Below are 22399 nucleotides of genomic sequence, written 5' to 3'. Positions count from 1 at the left end.
TGCACAATATTTTTGTAAATAATATACATACAATTGTGCTATGCATATTATGACTTTATCTTAAGAAAAATACACAAAGTAATCACTTATTTTCTTCTGCACCTTCTTCTGGCTGATAATTTTGTTTTCAACATTTGTTTGGAGTGAAGAAACCATTGAAAGTCCTTCAGTATCGTCTTCAGCGGCGAAAAACATTTTTAAACGATTGATTTGTATGAGTGCTTCTTCTATTTTCATCAGTGGTTCGTCGTTAATATGTTCTTCGACAGCATGACCCTCTTCCATTTCTTCATCCTCATGAGGAACTTCATTTATCTTATATATATATATATATATATATCTGATAATTAAAATAAATATGATATTTAAAATAAAAACATCAGCCAGTAGTATGGCAATAATATATATATATATATATATATATATATATATTTTCAGTACTAAATTATTTTCAGTACTAAATTATCATCATAGATTAATGACCATCTTGATAAACAGCCCTAAATATTTAACCATGCTAAATGCAGGAACTAACTACATGATAGCCAGTTATAAAATATCTTTCAGTAATTACCTACATGAATTACTGAAAGATTTTTGAACAAGTCACACGAGATTAACACTACTATTAAACATTGACCTTGTAAAAACTTTGTATCATTAACTGTAATAATTGAACAGCTATTTACTAACAAAAAGAAAATCATACACTTTGTCTTAGAGAACTTGAACTGCAAACCAAAACAAACTATGTAATCCATTAATACATAAATACATAAAATTATTATTAAAATTTAGTTATAAAATCGACGCATGTTTGTGAAGAAGCGTCCCACTAACCTCTAAAACGTCTATTCCCCCCCCCCCTCCCGGGTTCAGCAAAAGCTACAGTCATTAGCATGATAAGCTAGTTTTTATAAACAAATAATTGTTTGTTTAAAGATTTTAAGCCTCACCTTGTGGTCAGGTTTGAAGCTTGACCACAAGATAGACCTCATCTACCATATCACCCCTGTGCACATTCATTAATTTTATATAACTTGGTCATGAAAGTAGCATCCAGAAATTAATTTACATCCACAGTTTAGATGACTAGACCAGGCCATTATACAGCATGTATTGTCAAACTAATAGAGCAAGCTTATCTGCAAAAACATCTAAACCTCCCAAGGACTTCCTAATTCATTTCACAAATATACGTGGTCTCAATTCTAATCTCACCGATATCCATTTCCACTTGCAGTCTGCCAAACCCCATGTACTTTTTCTGACAGAATCTCAGTTATCAATTGATTCAACTACTGCTCATCTCAGATGCCCAAATTATTCGCTGTATGATTCCTTTCGCCTCAAAGGTGGTACTTGTGCATATGTCCATTCTGTTATTCCCTGTCAGAGACTTGGCAATTTGGAATCTCCTCTCTTTGATCTTCTCTAGCTTAAAATCTCTCTACCTCATTGTGTCAAATTCATCTGTTGTCTCTACCGTTCTCCCAACTCCACTAATCACTTGGAGCTCTTTGACTTCCTCTCTTTGCAACTTGACTTTCTCCAGCCCAACTTTCCTAACAGTGAGGTAAATTGCCTTGGTGATTTTAATGTTCACAACTCCAGTTGGCTTCCGTTTTCTAGTCACACCGACCCAGCAGGTCGAGATGCTGAGGCTTTTGCAATTACTAATGACCTAGCACAGATTGTTCATTTACCTACAAGAATACCGGACAATCCTAATCATACAGCCAATACGCTTGATCTTTTTCTCACAAACAACCCTTCTAAGTACAGGGTCGAATTGAGAGGTCCTTTAGGCACTTCAGATCGTAACTTGGTAATTGTCTCTTCTCCAGTGGAACCTTTGTCTCATGGCTATTCCCAACCTTGTGTTGTTTGGCATTACAAGAATGAAAAATGGGATGACCTGCGAGACTTCTTTTCTTCTTTTTCTTGGTCGGATTACTGTTTCAAAACTTCTGATGTCACCGTTTGCTAAGATCGTGTCAGTGAAATTATTCTTGCAGGAATGGAATCCTTTATCCCACACTCCACTTTAAAATCTCGTCCTTTATCTAAACCTTGGTTTTCCAGTAAATGTGCTAAGGCTGTCCAAGAGAAGAATGTTGCGTATCGTAATTGGCTTGTTTCTAATTCTCCAGTTTCATTTTCTGCCTACACCAAAGCTCACAACAATTGTAAAGCAGTTATTAATTAATAATTGTAAAGCAGTTATTATCAGTCCAAACTAGAGTTTGAACAAGCTAAGAGTAGAAAACTTTCTTCTTGCCCTAATGGTAGCCGAGCATTCTGTTCTCTTGCCAAAGCTATTGGCCGCAACTTTTGCCCATCTCTGCTCCCACCTCTGTCCAAACCAGATGGTTCTGTTGTCACTTCAGCCAAGGATAAAGCTGACCTGCTAGCATCCCATTTTTCTTCCAACTCATGTATTAAAGATCTTGGTAAAACACCTCCCACCATTCCCAGCATACCCCATTCAATGCCTCCTTTGGTCTTCCGTCAAAAGGATATCAGAAGGATTTTGATGAATCTTGATGCTAAGAAAGCTCCAGGTCCGGATGGTATTTCTCCACTTGTTTTCAAAACCTGTGCTCCTGAACTTACTCCTATTCTTTGGCACCTTTTTTCACTTTCTTATTCCAAAGGTGTTTTTCCTTCTGCTTGGAAATTTGCTCATATCCAGCCAGTTTCTAAAAAGGGTGACAAATCCCTCCCATCCAATTATCGGCCCATTGCAATTACTTCTACTCTTTCTAAAGTAATGGAGAAATCAATTAACCGCCAACTCTTAAACCAACTAGAAACCTTCCGTCTGATCAACGAACGCCAGTATGGATTCCGTCAGTGTCGATCCACTGGTGATATTCTGGTTTATGTTACCCATTTATGGACTAATTCAATGGAAAGGTTCGGTGAAACACAAATAGTTGCTCTTGACATCTCAAAGGCTTTTGATCGTGTTTGGCATAAAGGTCTTCTCAACAAGCTTCCATCTTATGGTTTGCCAACTGTTTTTAGTAATCGGTTATCCAGTTTTCTCTCTGATCGCTCACTAAGGGTGATGGTAGATGGCTCTCTGTCTTCTAACTTCTCCACTAATGCCAGTGTTCCCCAAGGTTCAATTCTTTCCTCCCACTCTTTTCCTCTTGTATATCAACGACCTTCTTCCATTGACTGGAAATCCTATCCATAGTTTTGCCGATGCTAGCACATTGCATTCAACTTTCCATTTTGAGAAACCTTGTCCTGCTCAATCAGCTTCAACTTCTCGAAAATCTGCTACCAATTCCTTAAATGCCGATCTTCAGGTAATTCTCCAGTGGGGCAAAGACAACTTAGTTGATTTCAACCCTTCTAAAACTCAGTCTTGTCTTATATCTCGCAAAAAGGATTCTTCTGCTCCTATGCTTATCTTTAGTGACACTCCGATTTCTAGGCAAAATGATATATCTCTTTTGGGGATTACCCTGACTTCTAATCTCTCTTGGCACAAGCACATTACAAATATTGCTTCCTCTGCACCTAAAAAACTTGGTTTTCTCTTTCGCTCTCGGCATTACTTTTCTTCCAAACAGCTGCTCACTCTGTATAAATCGCAAATCCACCCTGCCATGGAATATTGTTCCCACATCTGGGGTGGTGCCCCCAAAACCTCTCTCAGGCTTCTTGATTCCATTCAGAAGAGGGCAGTAAGGTTAATTAATGATTCATCTCTAACAGAGTCTCTCCACTCGCTTTCTCATAGATGCACTGTTTTTCTGCTGCATGCCTCTTTTACAGATACTTCCATGGGCACTGTTCTTCTGAATTGGCTTCTATAATTCCCGCTCTCTCTTTCAAAACAGTCCGAACACGTGCTGCCACCAGCCAACGTCCATTTACTGTCCAACTTCAAACCACAGAACCAACTTTTCATCTTACTCATTTATTTATTCAACTGCCATTTTCTGGAACAACCTTCCTTCATACGTATTTCCTGAAAATTACAATCTACAGAAGTTCAAGTCCAATGTCAACAAATATCTTCTTTCGTCTTCTCAACCTCCAACCCAAGCACAGTACTAAGTACTATAGGTTCTAACCTCATGTTTGGGGTTCACATAAAAAAAAACAGTCACTGGGAAAAAATCTTGCCATTCCTGGCCAAGACCAAGAAACTTTGATTAAAGACCTCCAATTAGAGGGATTCAAGGAGACATCCAAGCACTTAGGCCACAAGGATATTGGGCAGTTGTACTGGATAGGAGCATAGCAGAATAGCCCCTGCCCTAATTTTGCTATAGAAAAATCATGCAACTGTGTCATCTATTTCTTTTGAATAGCAGGAGGCTATTCAAAAGAAATACAAAACCACCTAAGCATGAAGCAGGCATATTCTTCCCTGCTGATAGAACCAACCTGGCCATTAAGCCCTTACTTATGGTCTGTGTGCCAGATTGCATTATGCATATATACACACATATCCTGTGTGGAATGGACTAGTAGGTTTCCAGCAAGTTTCTCTCCCTACCCCGCTATGTCCAGGATGGGGGATTTTTGATATGGGCAGTACCCTGTGAAGAAAGGGCACAGACTTATTCCAGAAGACCATGCTTGTTCATTTTGTAGATCAAGGTCAGCTTGGTCACCATACACAAATTCACCTATATTTTAAGGGATTTTATGCTTAAATGGGAGAACCCAATACCAATACAAGGGTTATATAGGTAATCAGTATTTTTATGCTCCTACCAGGTACTCAGTTCCAACATCTCCAGCTAACACACAATTGACTTCTCCCCACTTGTTTGGAAATGGGGCAGTTTCATTAATGCATTCATGCATAGATTAACAAGACTTGTAATGATAAGTCATTACAAGTATTCAGCTAGTTATTAAAACTGCCTTGGTATTATAATGACCTAAGACAAACATATCGTGCTTCCTTGCAGAGTGCACATCATTAATAGGACCTAATAGCCTTCACTACTGCCCGTGTTAATCTACAGACAGTGGTAGGGCCATTTTTTTTACTCTCGGTGGTACGAACCTTGCAGATAATTGATGATTATATGTAGAGCATTACTAGCAGTGAAGTTTCCGCATGGGAGTGGAACCCTGCTGCTCCTATTTAAACATCTCCACATGTGCCTTAAGGTTCTGTTTATAGTATCTTTTTCGATCACTAGCCATTCTATGATGCTAAATAAACAGAAACAGGACCCTAAGACATGATAGCTAACATCCAACAAGACCATTAGAAGGTTACTGGGGCAACTTTGTAGTGGTTTTGTTGGAGAGATCTGTCCACAGATTACCATATTACTTATGGTCTGTGTACATGTGGTGAGCAACTTACCCTTACCAATTTAATTAGGGTATGTACAGCCTGGATACAAGTCCCGTTGGAGTTTATTTCTCATTGGGGTGGTCTCAGAGAGGCTGAGATTTTGGTCACCAAGCTGTGAATTGGGTGCTAACTCTTGAATTTACTGGTCTCAGAGAGGCTGAGACTTTGGTCACCAAGCTATGAATTGGGTGCTAACTCTTGAACTTACTGGATGTTTGCAAGGAGCAGACTCATCCAAACCAAGCTAGATGCATTCATACTAATAGGTACTGTGGTTATTCAGATGGAACCGCAGGCCGCCCACTACAGATATTTGTAGGTGAGGACTGACTTCACAGAGCCCTCTCCTTTTTGATACCAAACAAACATTATTTTCTTAAATCTGTTTAATTTTTTTGCTCTCAGTAACTGCAGTAAATCTATATTTTTAAATATTGACCGATGTTATTTTTTTTCCCCCAACAGGATCCAGGTAAATGACCAGATAATTGAAGTTGATGGAAAATCTTTGGTTGGAGTGACACAAGCTTATGCTGCCTCAGTACTTAGAAACACATCTGGTTTGGTGAAGTTAGTATTCATTTTACAGTCTCTCTCTCTCTCTCTCTCTCTCTCTCTCTCTCTCTCTCTCTCTCTCTCTCTCTCTCTCTCTCTCTCTCACACACACACACAACACAATAACTCTAAACACAAAAGGTTATTCAGTTGGGACTTATAATACTGTGTATGTGTTTAGAAGACAAAGATATTTCTTGATGCTCAGTTTGAATACCTATACCTCTTGATTGTAGTCTTCAGAAAACAGAAAAGCTGTTTCTAAAAGCAGAAGTGTAACAGATAACGAACAAGAAAAAAAGTTAGTTTGGTGATTTGGAAGTCAAACTTTGTACGTGATACATATTTTTGGACTGGTTTAGAAAAAAAAGGTATAATTACATATACTAATTAAGAAAAACAATGCCCGTGCAATATCTATAGAAAATGCATATAACCGAAACTGAACAGCTGTGTGATAGGGAATGGGGTGGGGATAAATACTAAATAGTAATTTTTTTTTCTCCTCAAAGTACTTATTGGTTAATTGGTTGGTTATTAGGAGTTTTATGGTGTATTAGCACCTAAGACTATTATGTGCCACTCAAAGTACTGAATGGTGTACACTTACTACTATTTTTGGTGGGAAAAAACAAGAAATTATTTGAAACGGTGCACATCATTTTTTTTTATTTTGACACTATGTTAGATATTAATAAGAACAAATAATATCTTTAATTACAGCAGTCTTGTTATCCAAAAAAATTATTTCCCTGTCATACTTCTATTGTAGAGGAATTGAAACCAAAACTCCACAGAAAGAAAACTAAAACAAGAGGGTGCAAGGTTAATTTTGTGTACCAATACAGAGCTGTAAAAATTTTTTTCTAACTATATTAATCTATATAAAAAAACCAATGTAATGCTGTAATAACTGAAGCAGATAAAAATGCAGGGCCACAATAAAAAGTGCTCATCACTGATCTAATTGTGATATTTTAATTTAAAATTTTTGTTGTTGAAACTACATCAACCCACCCTCTAGAAAATTAAGCATAATACTTGGGGACACCACATGTTGAGTACAGTCTTCTGCAGTAGAGTGAAAAATCAATATTCCATGGAGGTTCTGTGGGAAAGCTATCAGCTCTTCTCTAGAAATTCGAGTATTGTTGAAGGTGAGCATTAGAGCAGCAGATTATTTTTTGTAAGAAATAAGACAGGATGGGAGTGGATGGATTGGAATTAACTAAGTTTTCTTCTCCCTTCTGGAGAATACCTCGAGATCAGCATTTAAAGAACTGATGGTAGAAATTAAAAAATTGGCTATTTTGCACAGAGCACAATTTGTTGAACTGGAAAAGAGAATGTGTACTGTTATTGGCAAAATTGTTGTTAGGATTTTCAGTCAATTAGTAAACATCATTAATATATACAATCTCAGTATAGTATGGACGTTGGGTGACAGCTTTAATACCTATGTTATAAAGCAAAGTGCATTATAGCCAAAAAATTTTTACAATTTTTTCTCAGTTCTTTTTAAAACATAAATCCACTTCACTTAGTAAATAAATACTTTATTATTAATGTTTTATGAGTATCAGACTAAAAGACAAAGTATTAAAGGTTATATCATTCCCTTTACATTCTACTAATACACAATGCTGTTATGGACTTACATTTAACACATCCATTCTGAAATAGTCGTGTAATTTAATTTGCCAGAGCTGGTAACAGCATCTTTTCAGTACATACACTGATGAACCAAAACATTGACCGCCTACCTAATATGATGTTGGTCCTCTACATGCAGCCAAAACAGCTTGTACCCAGCAAGGCATGGATGCTACAAGGTTTCTAAATGTGTGTTGTGGTATCTGGTACCAAGGCGCCTCCGTAGCCAGGTGGGAAGGAGCAGCAGTGCATAGCACACGCTTCTTGATTAGACCGGGGTTCGAGCCCGTCACCACCAAATACGGAGGATGCGGAAAGGTCAGGGAATGACCACCGCATATCCCGGAGCAATATGGCCTTAGTTGCTAATGCTCCTAAAAAAAAAAAAACCAAAATAACAAAATAACCAAATCTGGTACCAACACGTAACCCAGCAGATCCTTTAATTGCTGCAAGATCCGTGGTTGAGACACCGCAGATCAAAGTTGCTGTTCCAACACAAACCACAGATGCTCAATGGGATTGATGTCTGGGGAATTTGGAGGCCAGGGCAATACCTGGAAGTCTTCCTCATGTTCCACGAACCAGTCTTGAACATTCCGGGCAGTGTGGTATGGCACATCATCCTGCTGAAAGACTGCACCGCCAGAGGGGAAGACCGTTGCCATGGTGCATCCAGGTGCCATCACTTCCCCAGGTAAACGACGCATGAGTACCTGGCCGTCCACATTGTGCAACAGGAAACGTGATTCATCGGACCAGACGACCTTTTTCCAATTACTCAAGGTCCAGTTTCGATGCTCGTGTGCTCATTGTAGGGTGCTGTCACCTGTGAACTGTGGTTGGCATGGGCAGCCTGCGGCTACGCAGCCCTATTTTCAGCATGGTTATATGTATTGTGTGTTGTGACATATTACTCCCATCACCAGCATTCCAATTACCAGCGAGGTGGCCCACAGTTTCCATTCTGTTGCCACGTACCATCCGGAAGAGCCTTCACTCACCTCGAGAATCGATGAGCCGTGGTCTTCCAACATCTCGCCAGTGGTTCGTAGGTTCCCCTCCTTGGACCACTTTCAGTAGGTACTAACATGGCTGACCGTGAACACTGCACCAGCCGTGCCCTTTTGGATATGCTCTGACCCAGTCGTCTGGCCATTACAATTTGACCTTTGTCAAGCTCGCTTAAGTCCACTGCCTTTCCCATCTGAAGAACAAGAGTAGCGCTGATTAACGGAGCTCAGTATCAGGTGTTTTTTATACTGTGTCCCGACCCATGCACGCGCCGTAGTTCGCCTGCAGTTGCTTCGATTTGCATAACAGCTCGCTGGTCATAATGTTTTGGCTCATCGGTGTAATTCGTAATAGCGATCAAGTGCAATAAATGAAGATGTTCATTATCACTCTTTCATTCTAACAGCACCATCACCTTGTTTATGTTTTCCAGCACTTTGTTAATTTCTGGTGCTTTTTCCTTGCACGAGTCATCCACATTATCTTCTGAGTCACTCCCTATCACTGGCCTTCTGTTTGTCAATTGTTTTCCCACTGTTCACAGAAGCTGCAATTTCTTCCTTGCTCAGGTTATGTGCAACTTGGAGCTTCTGCATCCACCTCAATCTGATGGTCAGGTCATTTGCTTCAAGACTGCCACCAAGTACATTGCAAGTAGCCTTTGCTTCTTGTTCTTAAAATTCTGCTAATTCAAAGTTATTATTAGGTGGTCTTGTATTTTCTAATATGTTTTTTTCAGCAGTTTTATATTGCTGTTGAGAGTACTTTTCTCACTCTAATCCAATATTGTATGCAACATCTTTCAGTATTAATGCTTTCGGAAATTCTAGAACTTGAATTTCTGAGTTCACAACACCAGCAAGTAACTCACCGTGATAGTAGCCTTTGAAGGCTTAAATAATGCCCCGATCCATGGGCTGAATTAATGCAGTTGTGTTCCTTGGCAGAAACAGGACTCTGATCTTGCCATTTTTTGATTCCAGGACATTAGACAATGGAAGAACCAGAAAGCAAGTGCTCTCTCACTGATGGTACAAACTCACTTTCAACCAATGAAGAAAAATATTGCTCATCATTCAAGCATTGGAACTATTTTTATAAATCATAGGTAGAGATTTCATGTTGACGTGCTTAAAATACCTTCAACTTTTCCTGATGAACAGTGGCTTTGGCTTGCGATTTCCATTTGTTTCTGCACAGTAATTCTCTCTTAGTTAGTTTTCATGCCTGCTTTGTTGGGTGCCTTCTTAATATCCAGTGTCATGTCGGGGAGAAGTTTATATTACAGTGCTGTTTTGTCAGAGTTGTACAGTTGTTCATCTGTGAATTTACCATCTTGAAGGTGCCTCCATAGCCAGGAAACAAACAAAACAACAACAAACCATCTTGAATTGCATTATGCAGAAATTCAGAAAATGCTTCTGCTGCTGTAATGTTACCAAATGTAGATTCACATACCTTCCATCTCCAAAGCTAGCCTTCATAAGCTTTAAATGTGTCATCATCTCCACCAAGTAGCTTATGAACTAAGTGCCTGTGCTTTCAAAATTACTCCATTTATCTGTGAAGTAGTACCTGCATTATAGAAGTTATCATCCATTTACTTATAACGGCCATAATATTTAACCAGTTCTTTAATGCTTACAAATATTCTACTTCTAAACCGACTTACACTTAGAAATTGATACACTATCCAACAGGTTTTTAAATAAGGCTATCCGCTCTCCATTATAAATCAAATCAGATTACAAGCTAAAAATAAGGCAGAAAATATGATACCTATTAATAAAACCAATAAAAAACACTTTATTTCTATACCATACGTTGAACAATGGTACAAGCAACCCAATAAACTCTTTAAAAATACAGAATTCTAAATTATAGCCAGGCCTATGCAGTAGCTCCATAATATATTAAAAAATCACACAGTTCTTCCTTGCTTGGTACAGGTAAATGACCTTGTATACAAGATTTCTTGCGCCTCCGTAGCCAGGTGGGAAGGAGCAGCAGTGCGTAGCACACGCTTCTTGATTAGACCGGGGTTCGAGCCCGTCACCACCAAATACGGAGGATGCGGAAAGGTCAATTAATGACCACCGCATATTCCCGGAGCAATATGGCCTTAGTTGCCAATGCTCCTAAAAACCAAAATAACAACAACAACAAGATTTCTTGTAGTCAGTGCGATTCATCGTAAGAAGGGCCCAATTCCGACGCGTACAACTGCGTCAGAATTGGGCTTTCATGCCGTCAGTGAAGGTCATGCATTCCTATTCAATGAAGTGAAAATTTTAAGCATACAACATAATTATGTTAAATTATTGATCACTGAAACTCTTGAAATGAAACTACACGAAGATTCTATCATTGTGTGACGTCTTTGCCTGATTTCGGATTTCTGGTCTTTTTTACACATGCATCAATACAAATAATCTTCATTTAAGAGCCTAAAACATACATATACACACATATTTTGCGATATTTCCATCCTGTGAACACGGCAATCAGTTAAAAAGCGTTGTCTGCTTAAGGAAGGGAAAACCTGTGAATTTTGTTTGTGTGTTCGTCCAAATTTTTAATTGTGATTTTAATTATTTATTCTGTAAGCGATTTTCCAATTTTAAATTATTTATTCTGATACAATGTCTTCTCGCACACATGGCCTTGCTGAGTTGGCTTGATGTTTTTCGGGGCTGGATGGGGGCTTTCGGCTTTCAATTCCGTTGTGCGTCGAATCAGTCATATTTCTATGAGCAAAAGAATTCATTAAGTTATTTTATCCGTTTATTTTATTCGTTACATTTGGAGATTTGAAGCATTCTACGCAAAAGATTGAGGTAATCTCTTACTCTTTTAAATATATGCAGAATAAAGAAAAAATTAACTGTTCTTCACAAGAAATAATTATTATAATGTGGAAATCTTTATCACTTTACATGACATTTTGCTTTTAATAATGTACTGTAGAGAAATTCAATTTATCGCACATAATAGTAAAGATTACTAAGTTTCACCTTTACTGCCATTATAACTATAAACAGAGAAAAATCAGGGTGGTTGATCAGATTCACTCACTAGGCCTTCTCTTCCATAGCATTAATATTGAGTGTGAAGCTAGTGAATGACCTGGAGCCACCTGTTGTTTTCCTTTACTTTATTCGTGTGCCTGTATGACCAGTTATATCAACCACACAAAAAACCTTGGTTATGTGCAATTAAATCTTGTGTTTTCGTATTAGTAAGTTGCTGTTTTGCATATTAGTAAGTTGCTTTTAACAACTAATAAAATCAACTTCATCCTCACTAACAGAAGATATATTTTGAATGATATTACCATTCTGAACAAGAGAAATGTTGGAAGTGATCACACAAATGGTAAGATGGACACTGGATATGGATGTAAGAAAGAAAGGAAAAAACTGACTCGAGTAAATAATATGGTCTTTGAGATAACAGAAGAGGGAAAAAAGTAGTATATACTGGAACTTAAGAAAAAGTTTGAGCTTCTACAGACTGTTCAGGACCAAGATATTGACGAGGAATACTAAAACTTTCTGAAAATGATAAAGCCGAAGAAACCTATAGGTAAAAAGAAATCGAAAGAAGAAAAAAATTGTCAGGAAACACTTGTCATGATGAACCGAAGATGACAAAAGAAGAACAAGATAAACACTGACAAGGATAAAATTGAGTATACTGAGTTATGGAAAGCCATTAGAAAGAGACTCAGTGAGGACATAAGAAGATTTAACACAAGAAAGGTAGAACAAGCATTAAGGGAAAACAAAGGACTTAAATCAGCAACATGAGCAGTAATACAGAAAGACAAATTATACTGAAACTGAAGAATAGCAATGGTGTACTTATAAATAGCAGAGAAGGCATAATTCAAATAGCAGAAGACTGCTATAGAGAATTGTACAAGGAGCAAGGGAATGATGCCAGCAGCGGGGAAGATGGATCACAAATTAGTAACATAGACAACACACCCGATATCCTTCGTTAAAGAAAATGAAGAATCAGAAAGCTCTCGGGGGAAGATGAAGTTGTTAAAATTGGGAGGAAGAGACATGACACAAAAACGGGCAAAACTCTTCACAAAATGCATTAGAAAAGGCGTGATATCTGAGTAGTGGAATAATGCAATCATAGTTTTGATGCGTAAGAAAGGAGATAAATTGGAAATTATAAACCAATTAGCTTGTTATCCCATACCTACAAGTTGTTCACAAGGGTCATTACTAATAGATTAGAAAAAATACTTGATGAGAATCAACCAAAAAGAGCAAGCTGGCTTTAGGACAGGATTCTCAACTATGGATCACCTTCATGTAATATCACAGTTAATGGAGAAAGCAAATGAATATAAAACACCATTATGCCTGGCATTTGTGGATTATGAAAAGGCATTTGACTCCATACAGCATAAGGAAATTATAATTTTGAAGAAAGTATATGAGAATGCTACCTCCTTTATTAGACTAGACAAATACAGTAGCAAATTTAAAATTGAGAAAGGAGTTCGACAAGGAGACACAATATCTCTGAAGTTGTGTACTGTTGCCGGCGTCTCCGTAGCCAGGTGGGCAGGAGCAGCAGTGCGTAGCATACGCTTCTTGATTAGACCGGGGTTCGAGCCCGTGACCACCAAATACGGAAGTGGCGGAAAGGTCAGGGAATGACCACCGCATATCCCCGGAGCAATATGGCCTTAGTTGCTAATGCTCCTAAAAACCAAATAACAAACAAACTGTTAGTGTACTGTTGCCCTTGAGGAGATTTTCAGAAGGTTAGACTGGTCACAGGAGTCAATGTGAATGGAGAGCATCTAAACCATTTACGATTTGCAGATGACATTGTGGTCATAAGTCATGATCCCAAAGAATTAGAGAAAAATCTTAATCAGTTATGCAGAGTTAGTAAGGATTTCAGACTAAAGATGAATATGGCTAAAACAAAAGTAATGATGAACAAGTATGCCACAGAAAGGAATATAATCATTAAAGGAGCAGTAATTGAAAAGGGGGATTCATATACTTATCTGGGACAAGTCATTAGCCTTAATAATGATAAATGGCTGGAAGTCAAGAGAAGAATAAATTTTGGATGGATAGCATTTAGGAAATATAGTCACATACTGAGTAGCAACATCCCAATTTGTCTGAAATGTAAAATAATGAACCAATGTATACTCCCCACCATGACTTATGGAAGTGAAACTTGGGCACTCACCAAAAGAATGGAAGAAAAGCTGAGAACTATACAGCGAAGATGGAACAAATTATATTAGGAATCAGACTGTTAGATAAGAAGAGAAACACATGGATTAGGCAACAAACTCAAGTAAAGGACATTTTTATCAAAACTAAAGAACTAAAATGGTCTTGGGCAGGCAGGACACAGCTTGAAGATATGATGACAGATGGACTAAGAAAATAAAAGAATGGTACCCAAGAGGATCTAGAAAAAAACCTGGAAGACAACGACGGAGATGGACAGATGAAATTCACGAGTTCGTGGGTAGTAAATGGATGGCCATTGCACAAAAGGAATTGGAAAGTTGTTGAAAATGGCTGATAATGATGATGAAGTTGCTCTTTATGGAAGAGATTAACCATGGGTTTAATGAAGCATACATTATTCCAGTTGTACCCACACTGGGCATTTTCAATTTCTCTCTGCTCTCAGCTGTCCTAAATTGACATAAAACTAATAATCAGCCTGTACAAGCACTGTATGATCAGTGCTTATATAGGTTGCACTAAGTTACAAAGTTTATTGAATATGACAGTGCACTAAAAGAAAGAAATTCAGAGTTATAATACCGGGTGTCCGTAAATGATGTTTCCAATTTTGATATTTTTTAATTCAGAATTACTTCAAGCTACACTCATGAAACACATTCCAACTGAAAGATCAATTTAATAAGTTTTATGAAGGTATGTAAAGTCATTGGTAAAGTTCAATGGTGGGCACCATGATTAACTCCAGCAATATCATAGCAATATTGAGTCTCCTGCCACATGCTGTGCTTCATTTTGCAATCAATTTTACCAACGGTCCCTGTGATCTGTGCCTTCAGCTCTTGCAGTGTTGTTGGTAGAGGAGAAATGTACACACTGTCCTTCACATAACCCCACATAAAGAAATCCATTGGCGTCAGATCAGGTGATCTCAGGGGCCATTCTGTGTGTTGCATGAAATGCCAACACACAGAATGCTTTCTCCAGCCCAGTCACCATTTTGCCATTCTGGTGAATGTGCTGCATAGCGGGTAGAATGCAAAACTGGCAGCCGAGTGCCAATTTTAATAAAAACTTATTGAATTGATCTTTCAGCTAGTATGTGTTTCATGAGTGTAGCTTGAAGTAATTCTGAATAAAAAAAAAATATCAAAATTGGAAACATTTGCGGACACCCTGTATACATAAAGCTATATAGATGTTTGCAGGGGCCACTTTGTCCTTCATCTGTGTTTGGTGCCAGTGGAATAATGCATTGGTCTTAATTCTCACAACAGAGAGAGAGAGAGAGAGAAAGAAAACTTTATAATGAGTTGCCCTGGTATTGCACTAATTTCAAACAGATGGCCTTGCCAAAGGTTTAAGTACCGTATTTTCTGGCTTATAAGATGCACGGGCATACAAGACGCACCCTAGTTTTGGCCACATATTTTGGAAAAAATAATAACCCTTCTATTATCCTTCGATACTGTTTACGGTGAAATTAAGAAGCGATCTTTTACCGACTGATGTAAACAAATATGACGACATGGCATGATACGGGATGTAATCAGGGGGTAGGTATTAAAAATAAATTAAATGGAGTTACATTTATTTTTTTATTAAATGGACTTACAACATGGAGTTTTTATTCAATTCATAAAACACAAAAAATTTTAAAAAATATTTATTTGTTCTAAAGTTTATGAAATCTCTGACATTTTCATTTATCCTTAAACCCTAAAAAGCCGTTGCTGAAATCATCATAATATTCAAGATATTCAATGTCACCATCGTCCATGTTATGAGCGATCTCAGAGTCAGATGAATCTGTTTCCTCATGCAAAAGGTCGTCTTCCGTGCCGTCAAGAGCATTGGTTATGCCACACTTCTTAAACGATCGCACTATTGTCTCCATTTTAATTTCATTCCAAGCATTTTTGACCCACTGGCAAATCTGTACAATGGTAGGTCTTTTGATGTGCCCTGTTGATGTTAGTTCATGCTGTGGAAGCATCATCCATTTATTCCATTCTTCACGCATTTAGTCCTTGAAAGGCTTATTTATTGATACATCCAGGGGTTGCAGTTGACCTGTTAACCCTCCAGGAATTACAGCCATTTGCGTGTTTAAACTTTTTAATCTTATCTTAGTACAATTAGTTAGGTGAGACCAGAACTGATCCCACACGAGAAGCGACTGCTTCATGCGAAGTCCACCAGGACGGCGTGACCACACCTTTTCCAGCCAAAACCTCACGCCATGCTCATCCATCCATCCTTTGGGGTGAACTTGAATAAAAACTCCTGCTGGAATGCTTTCTTTCGGCATTGTTTTCCTTTTAAATATTAGTAATGGTGGTAACTTGGTACCATCAGCACAACATGCCAGCACTGCTGTAAATTGGGATTTCTCATTGCCGGAAGTTTTAATGGTCACAGATTTAGCACCCTTAAAATCAACTGTCTTATTAGAGGGAACGTCAAACGTCAATGGAACTTCATCCATATTTACAATTTGACTAAGTTCAAAGTCATTTTCTTTTCTGACTTTGATAATAAATCGGTGAAAATCAATAATTTTGTTTTTGTACTCCTCAGGCATTTTCTGTGCTATTTTTGTTCTTGTTTGCATTGCTAATCCGTGTCTCTTCATAAATCTATTTTAAGCATTTTTAAGCATTTCGCTATTTTATATTTAATCTATAGCACCTGTAAAGTCATGCCCTCTTGCAGCTGCCCTCAATTTAGCTTCAGAAATGATATTTTTAGTCGTTACAGCAATACCTTGACTCCTCTGATCTGTAACCCACGTCTTCATCTCATTCTCCAGTTCCTCCCATCTAGCTTTTTGCTTGCAATGGTTGTGTTTTGACTTTATTGCTTGTCGAAGTTTCTCCTCTTGCTTTCGCCAGGCAAATTTTCCACGAAAAAAAGATTACTGGTATGTATTGTTGCCATAGATTGTAACCACTGATAATTGTTAAAAATATATTTCAACAGATAAATCTTAAGTAAAATTGGTGTGAATTTCAAAGGGAAGTTTTCAGAACTCAGTTTACCGGCACTGCATCATTGAAAATGCATTGCCGGTAGTCTTTAGGCCTAATCTGACATTAACCATATAAGACGCAGGGTGATTTTCCGAGTATTTCTTCGTGAAAAAAACCGCATCTTATAAGCCAGAAAATATGGTAGTTATTTGCTTAAAACATGGTTCCCAAACTTTTTTCTCTGAGCCACACTCTCAGAATGAAAATTTGCTCATTCTGCTTACACCAATCTGCAAATAAAAAATTATTTTATTCTTAATCCTAAATATAAATCTTGCAAATAAATGCAAAAATAACATACTATGATATTTAACATCACACTTAACACGGAGATGACACCTTTACACTATTTAATAAATAAATCACTAATTCTCACCTTAATTTAATCACTTTTACACTGCACTAATTATAATACTTGACACTGCACTAATTATACTTGACACTACATTAATTATAATAAAACTGGCTGAAGGCGCTCGCCACTCTCCTTATATATAATTTTAATGTATTCATGAAATGCTTAGAAATTTCTAGAAAAGATCGGCAAATCCTCTTTTTAAAATGGTTAAACACATTTTAATTTGTATATTTTTAATTTACATTATTTTTAACCCATTTTTTATTTTTAAAATCTATTTGATATAAAAGTAATAATATTACTGAATAAAATCTAGAAACTTCTGGAAAATTCTATGCTTTTCTATACATATATTTACCATATTATATCACATGTAACAAAATAAATAAGAAAATTACCTTCATATTTATTTTTGGCATATGAATTTTTTGAAAATGTCTCTAAATCCTTGATTGTCTTTGTACCTTCACGCCACACTTGCCGTCCTCTTGCACCTCACCATTTGGGAACCTATGGCTTAGAAGATAAGACTTACTTCTGTTACAGCCTGTTTCAGGACTAACCTTCCCTCCCCAACAGATAGCAGGTGGTCTCTAGTGATAACACTCATACAAACCAGCTAGCTTTAGCTATATTACAACTTTGAAAACTGATTTTGTATACCACATGGCATCTCACATTGAACAACTTCTTTACAACTCTTTTATCTGTGTATTGCCACTAGAACCCACCTGTTATCTGATGAATAGCCAGTTAGTTCTGAACCAGGATATTATAGCATTCTCATCTTTAAAACAAATGGCAATTAACCTTTTGGAGAGACCATCTGTCTTACAGTGGCGCAATACAAGGGCAACTCGTTTCAAGGGTAGGTTGTGTGATACAAGTGGCAGATTGCTTTCTTAATATTTCCAGATTGTAAAATGTTGATTTTTTTTTTTTTTTTTCCCTTGTAAAATGTGCTGGATTTTATAGTTTACTTTATAAGTTTAAAATGTTACTATATGACTGAGGTTTTTAAGGCTTTGAATGGATTGAGCAAGCTCAGTGCTGATGGCATTGTTCCTCTTGGTTAGACTATACACATGAGGGGACATAAATTCAAATTGAGACAGGATGGTTGCCAGGTAGATGTGCAGAGGTTTGCCTTCAGCCAGCAGGTTGATTGTTGGAACAAACTTCCATCTATTGTTGTGGAAGTGGATAGTTTGAATAAATTCAAGGAGGAACTAGACAGATTATTGGAGGGGTGTAGACAGGTGATGTGGGTTTTTTTTTTTTTTTTGGCTGATGCTTTATAAGCTTGCTTTCTTGCATCTTTTGCCTCTAGTATTACTACTACTAATAATAATAATAATTTCCACCAAAAATGATTTCATTTTGAAATTGGATGGTTTTGATTTCTTCTCAGGTTTCTAATTGGAAGAGAAAAAGATAGTACCAATAGTGAAATTGCACATTTGATTTCACAGTCATTACAAGCAGATAAAGAACAGAGGCAACAACAGCAACTGCCATTTTCTCAAGTATGTGATATTTTTCACCTAACTTTCCATTCAGATTATGCTGCTTAATTTTCTAGTTATGTAAGAAACAGTTAAATAGAATTGCATTTTCGTTAGAATGTTAATAATGTTCTAAAGAACACTTTGAAAGAACCTGTTTTGTTTATATGCTGTTACATTTGATGGTTTTTTTTTTTTTTGTATAGTATATTTTAAGGAAAATCTTTTCCTGTTGTAACTGTTGATTGCAATATTTACACCAAGTAGAGCTATCTTAGATTTTTTCCCCCCATTTAATCCATAAGGTAGCTGTAACAGAGTATAAAAAGAAACCTTTTTTAATATCACAAAAGTAAATGAATTTCAAAGATAAGACAGTTGTGTCTTCAATGCTGTTGTGATAAAGGAATGCTAATATACCACATGATAATGCAGCAATTAAGGTTATGCTTGGCAAGACACAAATTCAGGACATTAATTATTTCTTTAACACTTATCAACAAAACACCAGGGCAAGTGCATCATGGTGGATATATTTTCTTAATTGTAACTAATTTTAAGTTGTAAGTTGTAGTGTAATATTTTTATATCATTATTCAATTCTTTTATTAAACTCATGTAATTTCCTGTCCTGTTGCCTACCCAGCTAAACTGCACACTTTGAGAATTCAAAAGCACGAATGCATTTGTAGCATTAATATTGGTGAATTGTAAATAAGCTAGTAACATTGCTATTAAACAAAAAAGCCATTTTTATATACTACTATAAAATTAGTTAGGTATTTTAGTGTGACATTTTCACCAGAAGTCTTTTAAACTTGTGCAGTCATTACTTTATTTACTTGCTTTTCATTTTTAATTTAATGGAGACAGACATATACAGTGTACAATACATTTATGACAATGATAAATTTAGCCCAATAAATTTAGGAGAGTGTACAGGCAGTTCTCGCTTTACGAGTCCCCCCCCCCCCCCAAGTATCAAGTATATACAAAATTGAAAATATGATCATTAATTGCAAAAAATTAATGATAAACATTCATAAATACCGCATCCAAGCCACGTGCATAGCTATACAATACAGTGTACCCCGCTTTACGAATTAATCAGTTCCAGAGACACCGTCGTATCGTGAAAATATCGTAATGTGTACCCAATAACACATTGTTTTTTGGTAATTCGTTTCAAGATCTCGGAAGTTGAAATTTTCGCTGTATAACTGTCTCTCTAAAATTTCACTTTTAAGGTCACAAGCGTGACCTTAAAGCCATATAAAAGGTCATGAGCGTGGTTTGTAAATTGTATTAGTTGCTAATTCAAATCATTAAAATGCACTACACTTTCATCGTTATCATATGTTCCGTTATAACAATCAATTTTGAATGGCTTTGTGATATTAAAGCACGTTTCTGGAGTTCACTACCATAAAACTATAAAAACAATTTGCACTTTCTGGTTTGTTGGGTTTTTCTGTTAGTGCATCTAATTATAAATGGGTAGTAAACTTGCTCTTATTGCATTTGCGATAATACCAATAGCTGGAATACTGTGGGTTTTTACGTTATTATGGTGAAATGTGTTTCCGTTTACTGAAATCATTAATCATATAAAAAACAAATTTTCAGAATCTTCTCTTCATTCCTTTTTTTTAAAGCTTCGTAAACTTGTTACTCCACGCGAATCGTGTTAGTTGCAATTTGTGTGTGCCGTTAAAAAATGCTTATGCAATCGTGAAATTTATAATTAAAAGAGAAGATTATCTTGGAAACAAACTCCTCTTGAAGCATTTCTGAAGAAGACGACTCCTTATGCAACAAACCAACCAGTGCCAAGCCAATAAGGAGTGATCAACGAATGTGCATTTAGTCGATGATGATGAAGAATAAGCATTCTTTAACATTTGTAAGTCGTAAATAATTTCTCTATTATTATAATTTGCTTGATTTTACGGGCTACGTTTTCATTTCTTTGGATAAATCAATCATTGTTTAAACATAAACTAATTAGCTAACTAATTTCATTGTTGATAATGTAACCTCTATTTTTAACATTGTCTATAGGAAATAAATTCCCGCTTTACGAGCGTGCTAGAAACTAATTAACTCGTAAAGTCAAGAACTACCTGTAGTTCACGTTTTCAGATTTAGCAACAAATCACATGACACATCAAGTATATTTACTATGGTATTTGCACAATACCACACAGTGAATGTATATTTTTATAATTATATATTTTAGTTTCAAAATATATATAAAACTGCTTTATTAACTTACATTGCTCTGTTTTAACCTAACAAAAGTCTAAAGAAAACATGAAATAAAAAAAGCAATCAAAAATATCATTAAATAAGACCTTGTGGATGCCGACAAATAGCAGCACTATACTCTTAACTTCTTTCACTGTGTGTGTTTGGTATGTTTTAAAAATGTTTACTACATAAAAATAATTTTTATATTGTAACGTGTGGGTGAGAAAAATGAAACAAAGTTAAGGCATTTATCCAATCTGCACACCACACACTTTATTTATTTATTTTATTATTATTTTTTTTTTTTTATCTTATTCATAAAAGCCTTGGTTGGTTGGCATTGGCACCATTATAACCTGTCACTGTGAATGTCATTGTCTCTGCTGTTCATCTCTCCCCATGCATGCAGGACAACCAGTTTGTCCAATTGTTCAGTAGCAGCTTTAGTACCACTTCCTAATTTACACCCGTGAAATTTTGTTTGTAGAATTTAAATTTAGATAATCAAAATCTCTTTTGATTTGACTCATCCTTATATTTTACAAAGACCATGAATAAAAATGCACAAAGTGCTGTTGTTTCAAAATTTTTATATCTGGCAAATTACACATCAGACAAAGCCTAGAGATTAAGACTTGCTAACAAATATTTTTAACTTTCATATTTGGTGTTCCTGTTTTCATATCTGTTAATGGGTCTCAATCTCTAGGCTTTATCCAACCTTTTATTTTACATGAATAAATGACAATAATTGGCTGTCATTTGGGAGTTCAATCCTGTGCATCATGATCATGATACTTGTATGCACTACCAATCCATTATGATGAGAAATTTCAAAAATGCCTGTACTTGGCTCTTTCAACAGAATTAGAATCAGACCTGGTGTAAACCAATATCTTGCTGTGTGCTACACCACAGCAAGTTTGATGTTTTTTTTTTTTTTTTTTTCTTTATTTATTTATTTTTTCCTTTTTTGTTGAAAATAAATTTTTTTTGCTTTAATTTGGTGGGGGTGGGATCTCTGCCATTAATATGAAAAAATTTCACATAAGAGGAATGTGGAAAAAGGAACCATTTTATTTTATTTGTTTATTATTATTTTTTTAATTATCAAAATAAGACACTTCATAATATATACTTACCGGGCATTATCATCATCAACAGTGCAATTACCAAATGCTTGGATTGGTAATTCAGTACTGAGCATACTGAATTTCTTTTTTAAACTTTGCAGTATTTATTATTTTTGTGATTATTAATAATAATAATAATTAGCATTTTCTCTGCAATTGCTGTTAAAATTTATATTTAGATATTATTTTTTGATCTATTAATCAAAATAAATATATTATCGTTATATTTATTGATATTCTCTTTTATTATTAATTTTGGCCTATGCCACCATTCAGTTAGGAGTTTAGCTCTTATTTTGAATGATCTTTGAGCCT

General features: G+C 36.2%; 1 protein-coding gene across 1 annotated transcript in view; it reads left to right on the top strand.

The window, feature by feature from the left end:
- Positions 1–22399, top strand: part of LOC150091753 (uncharacterized) — a 285842-nt gene that overhangs the window by 73167 nt on the left and 190276 nt on the right. The window contains exons 9-10 of the mRNA XM_090376803.1: positions 5807–5911; positions 18608–18722. Of these exons, the coding sequence (XP_090232929.1) occupies positions 5807–5911; positions 18608–18722 (220 nt within the window). The remainder of the gene's footprint in view (positions 1–5806; positions 5912–18607; positions 18723–22399) is intronic.

Source organism: Mastigoproctus giganteus, chromosome 1 (assembly GCF_048544385.1).
Source record: "Mastigoproctus giganteus isolate SK-2022 chromosome 1, ASM4854438v1, whole genome shotgun sequence".
Lineage (NCBI taxonomy): Eukaryota > Metazoa > Arthropoda > Arachnida > Uropygi > Thelyphonidae > Mastigoproctus > Mastigoproctus giganteus.
The sequence above is the reverse complement of the archived record's forward strand: the minus strand, read 5'-3'. Positions and strand labels throughout refer to the sequence as shown.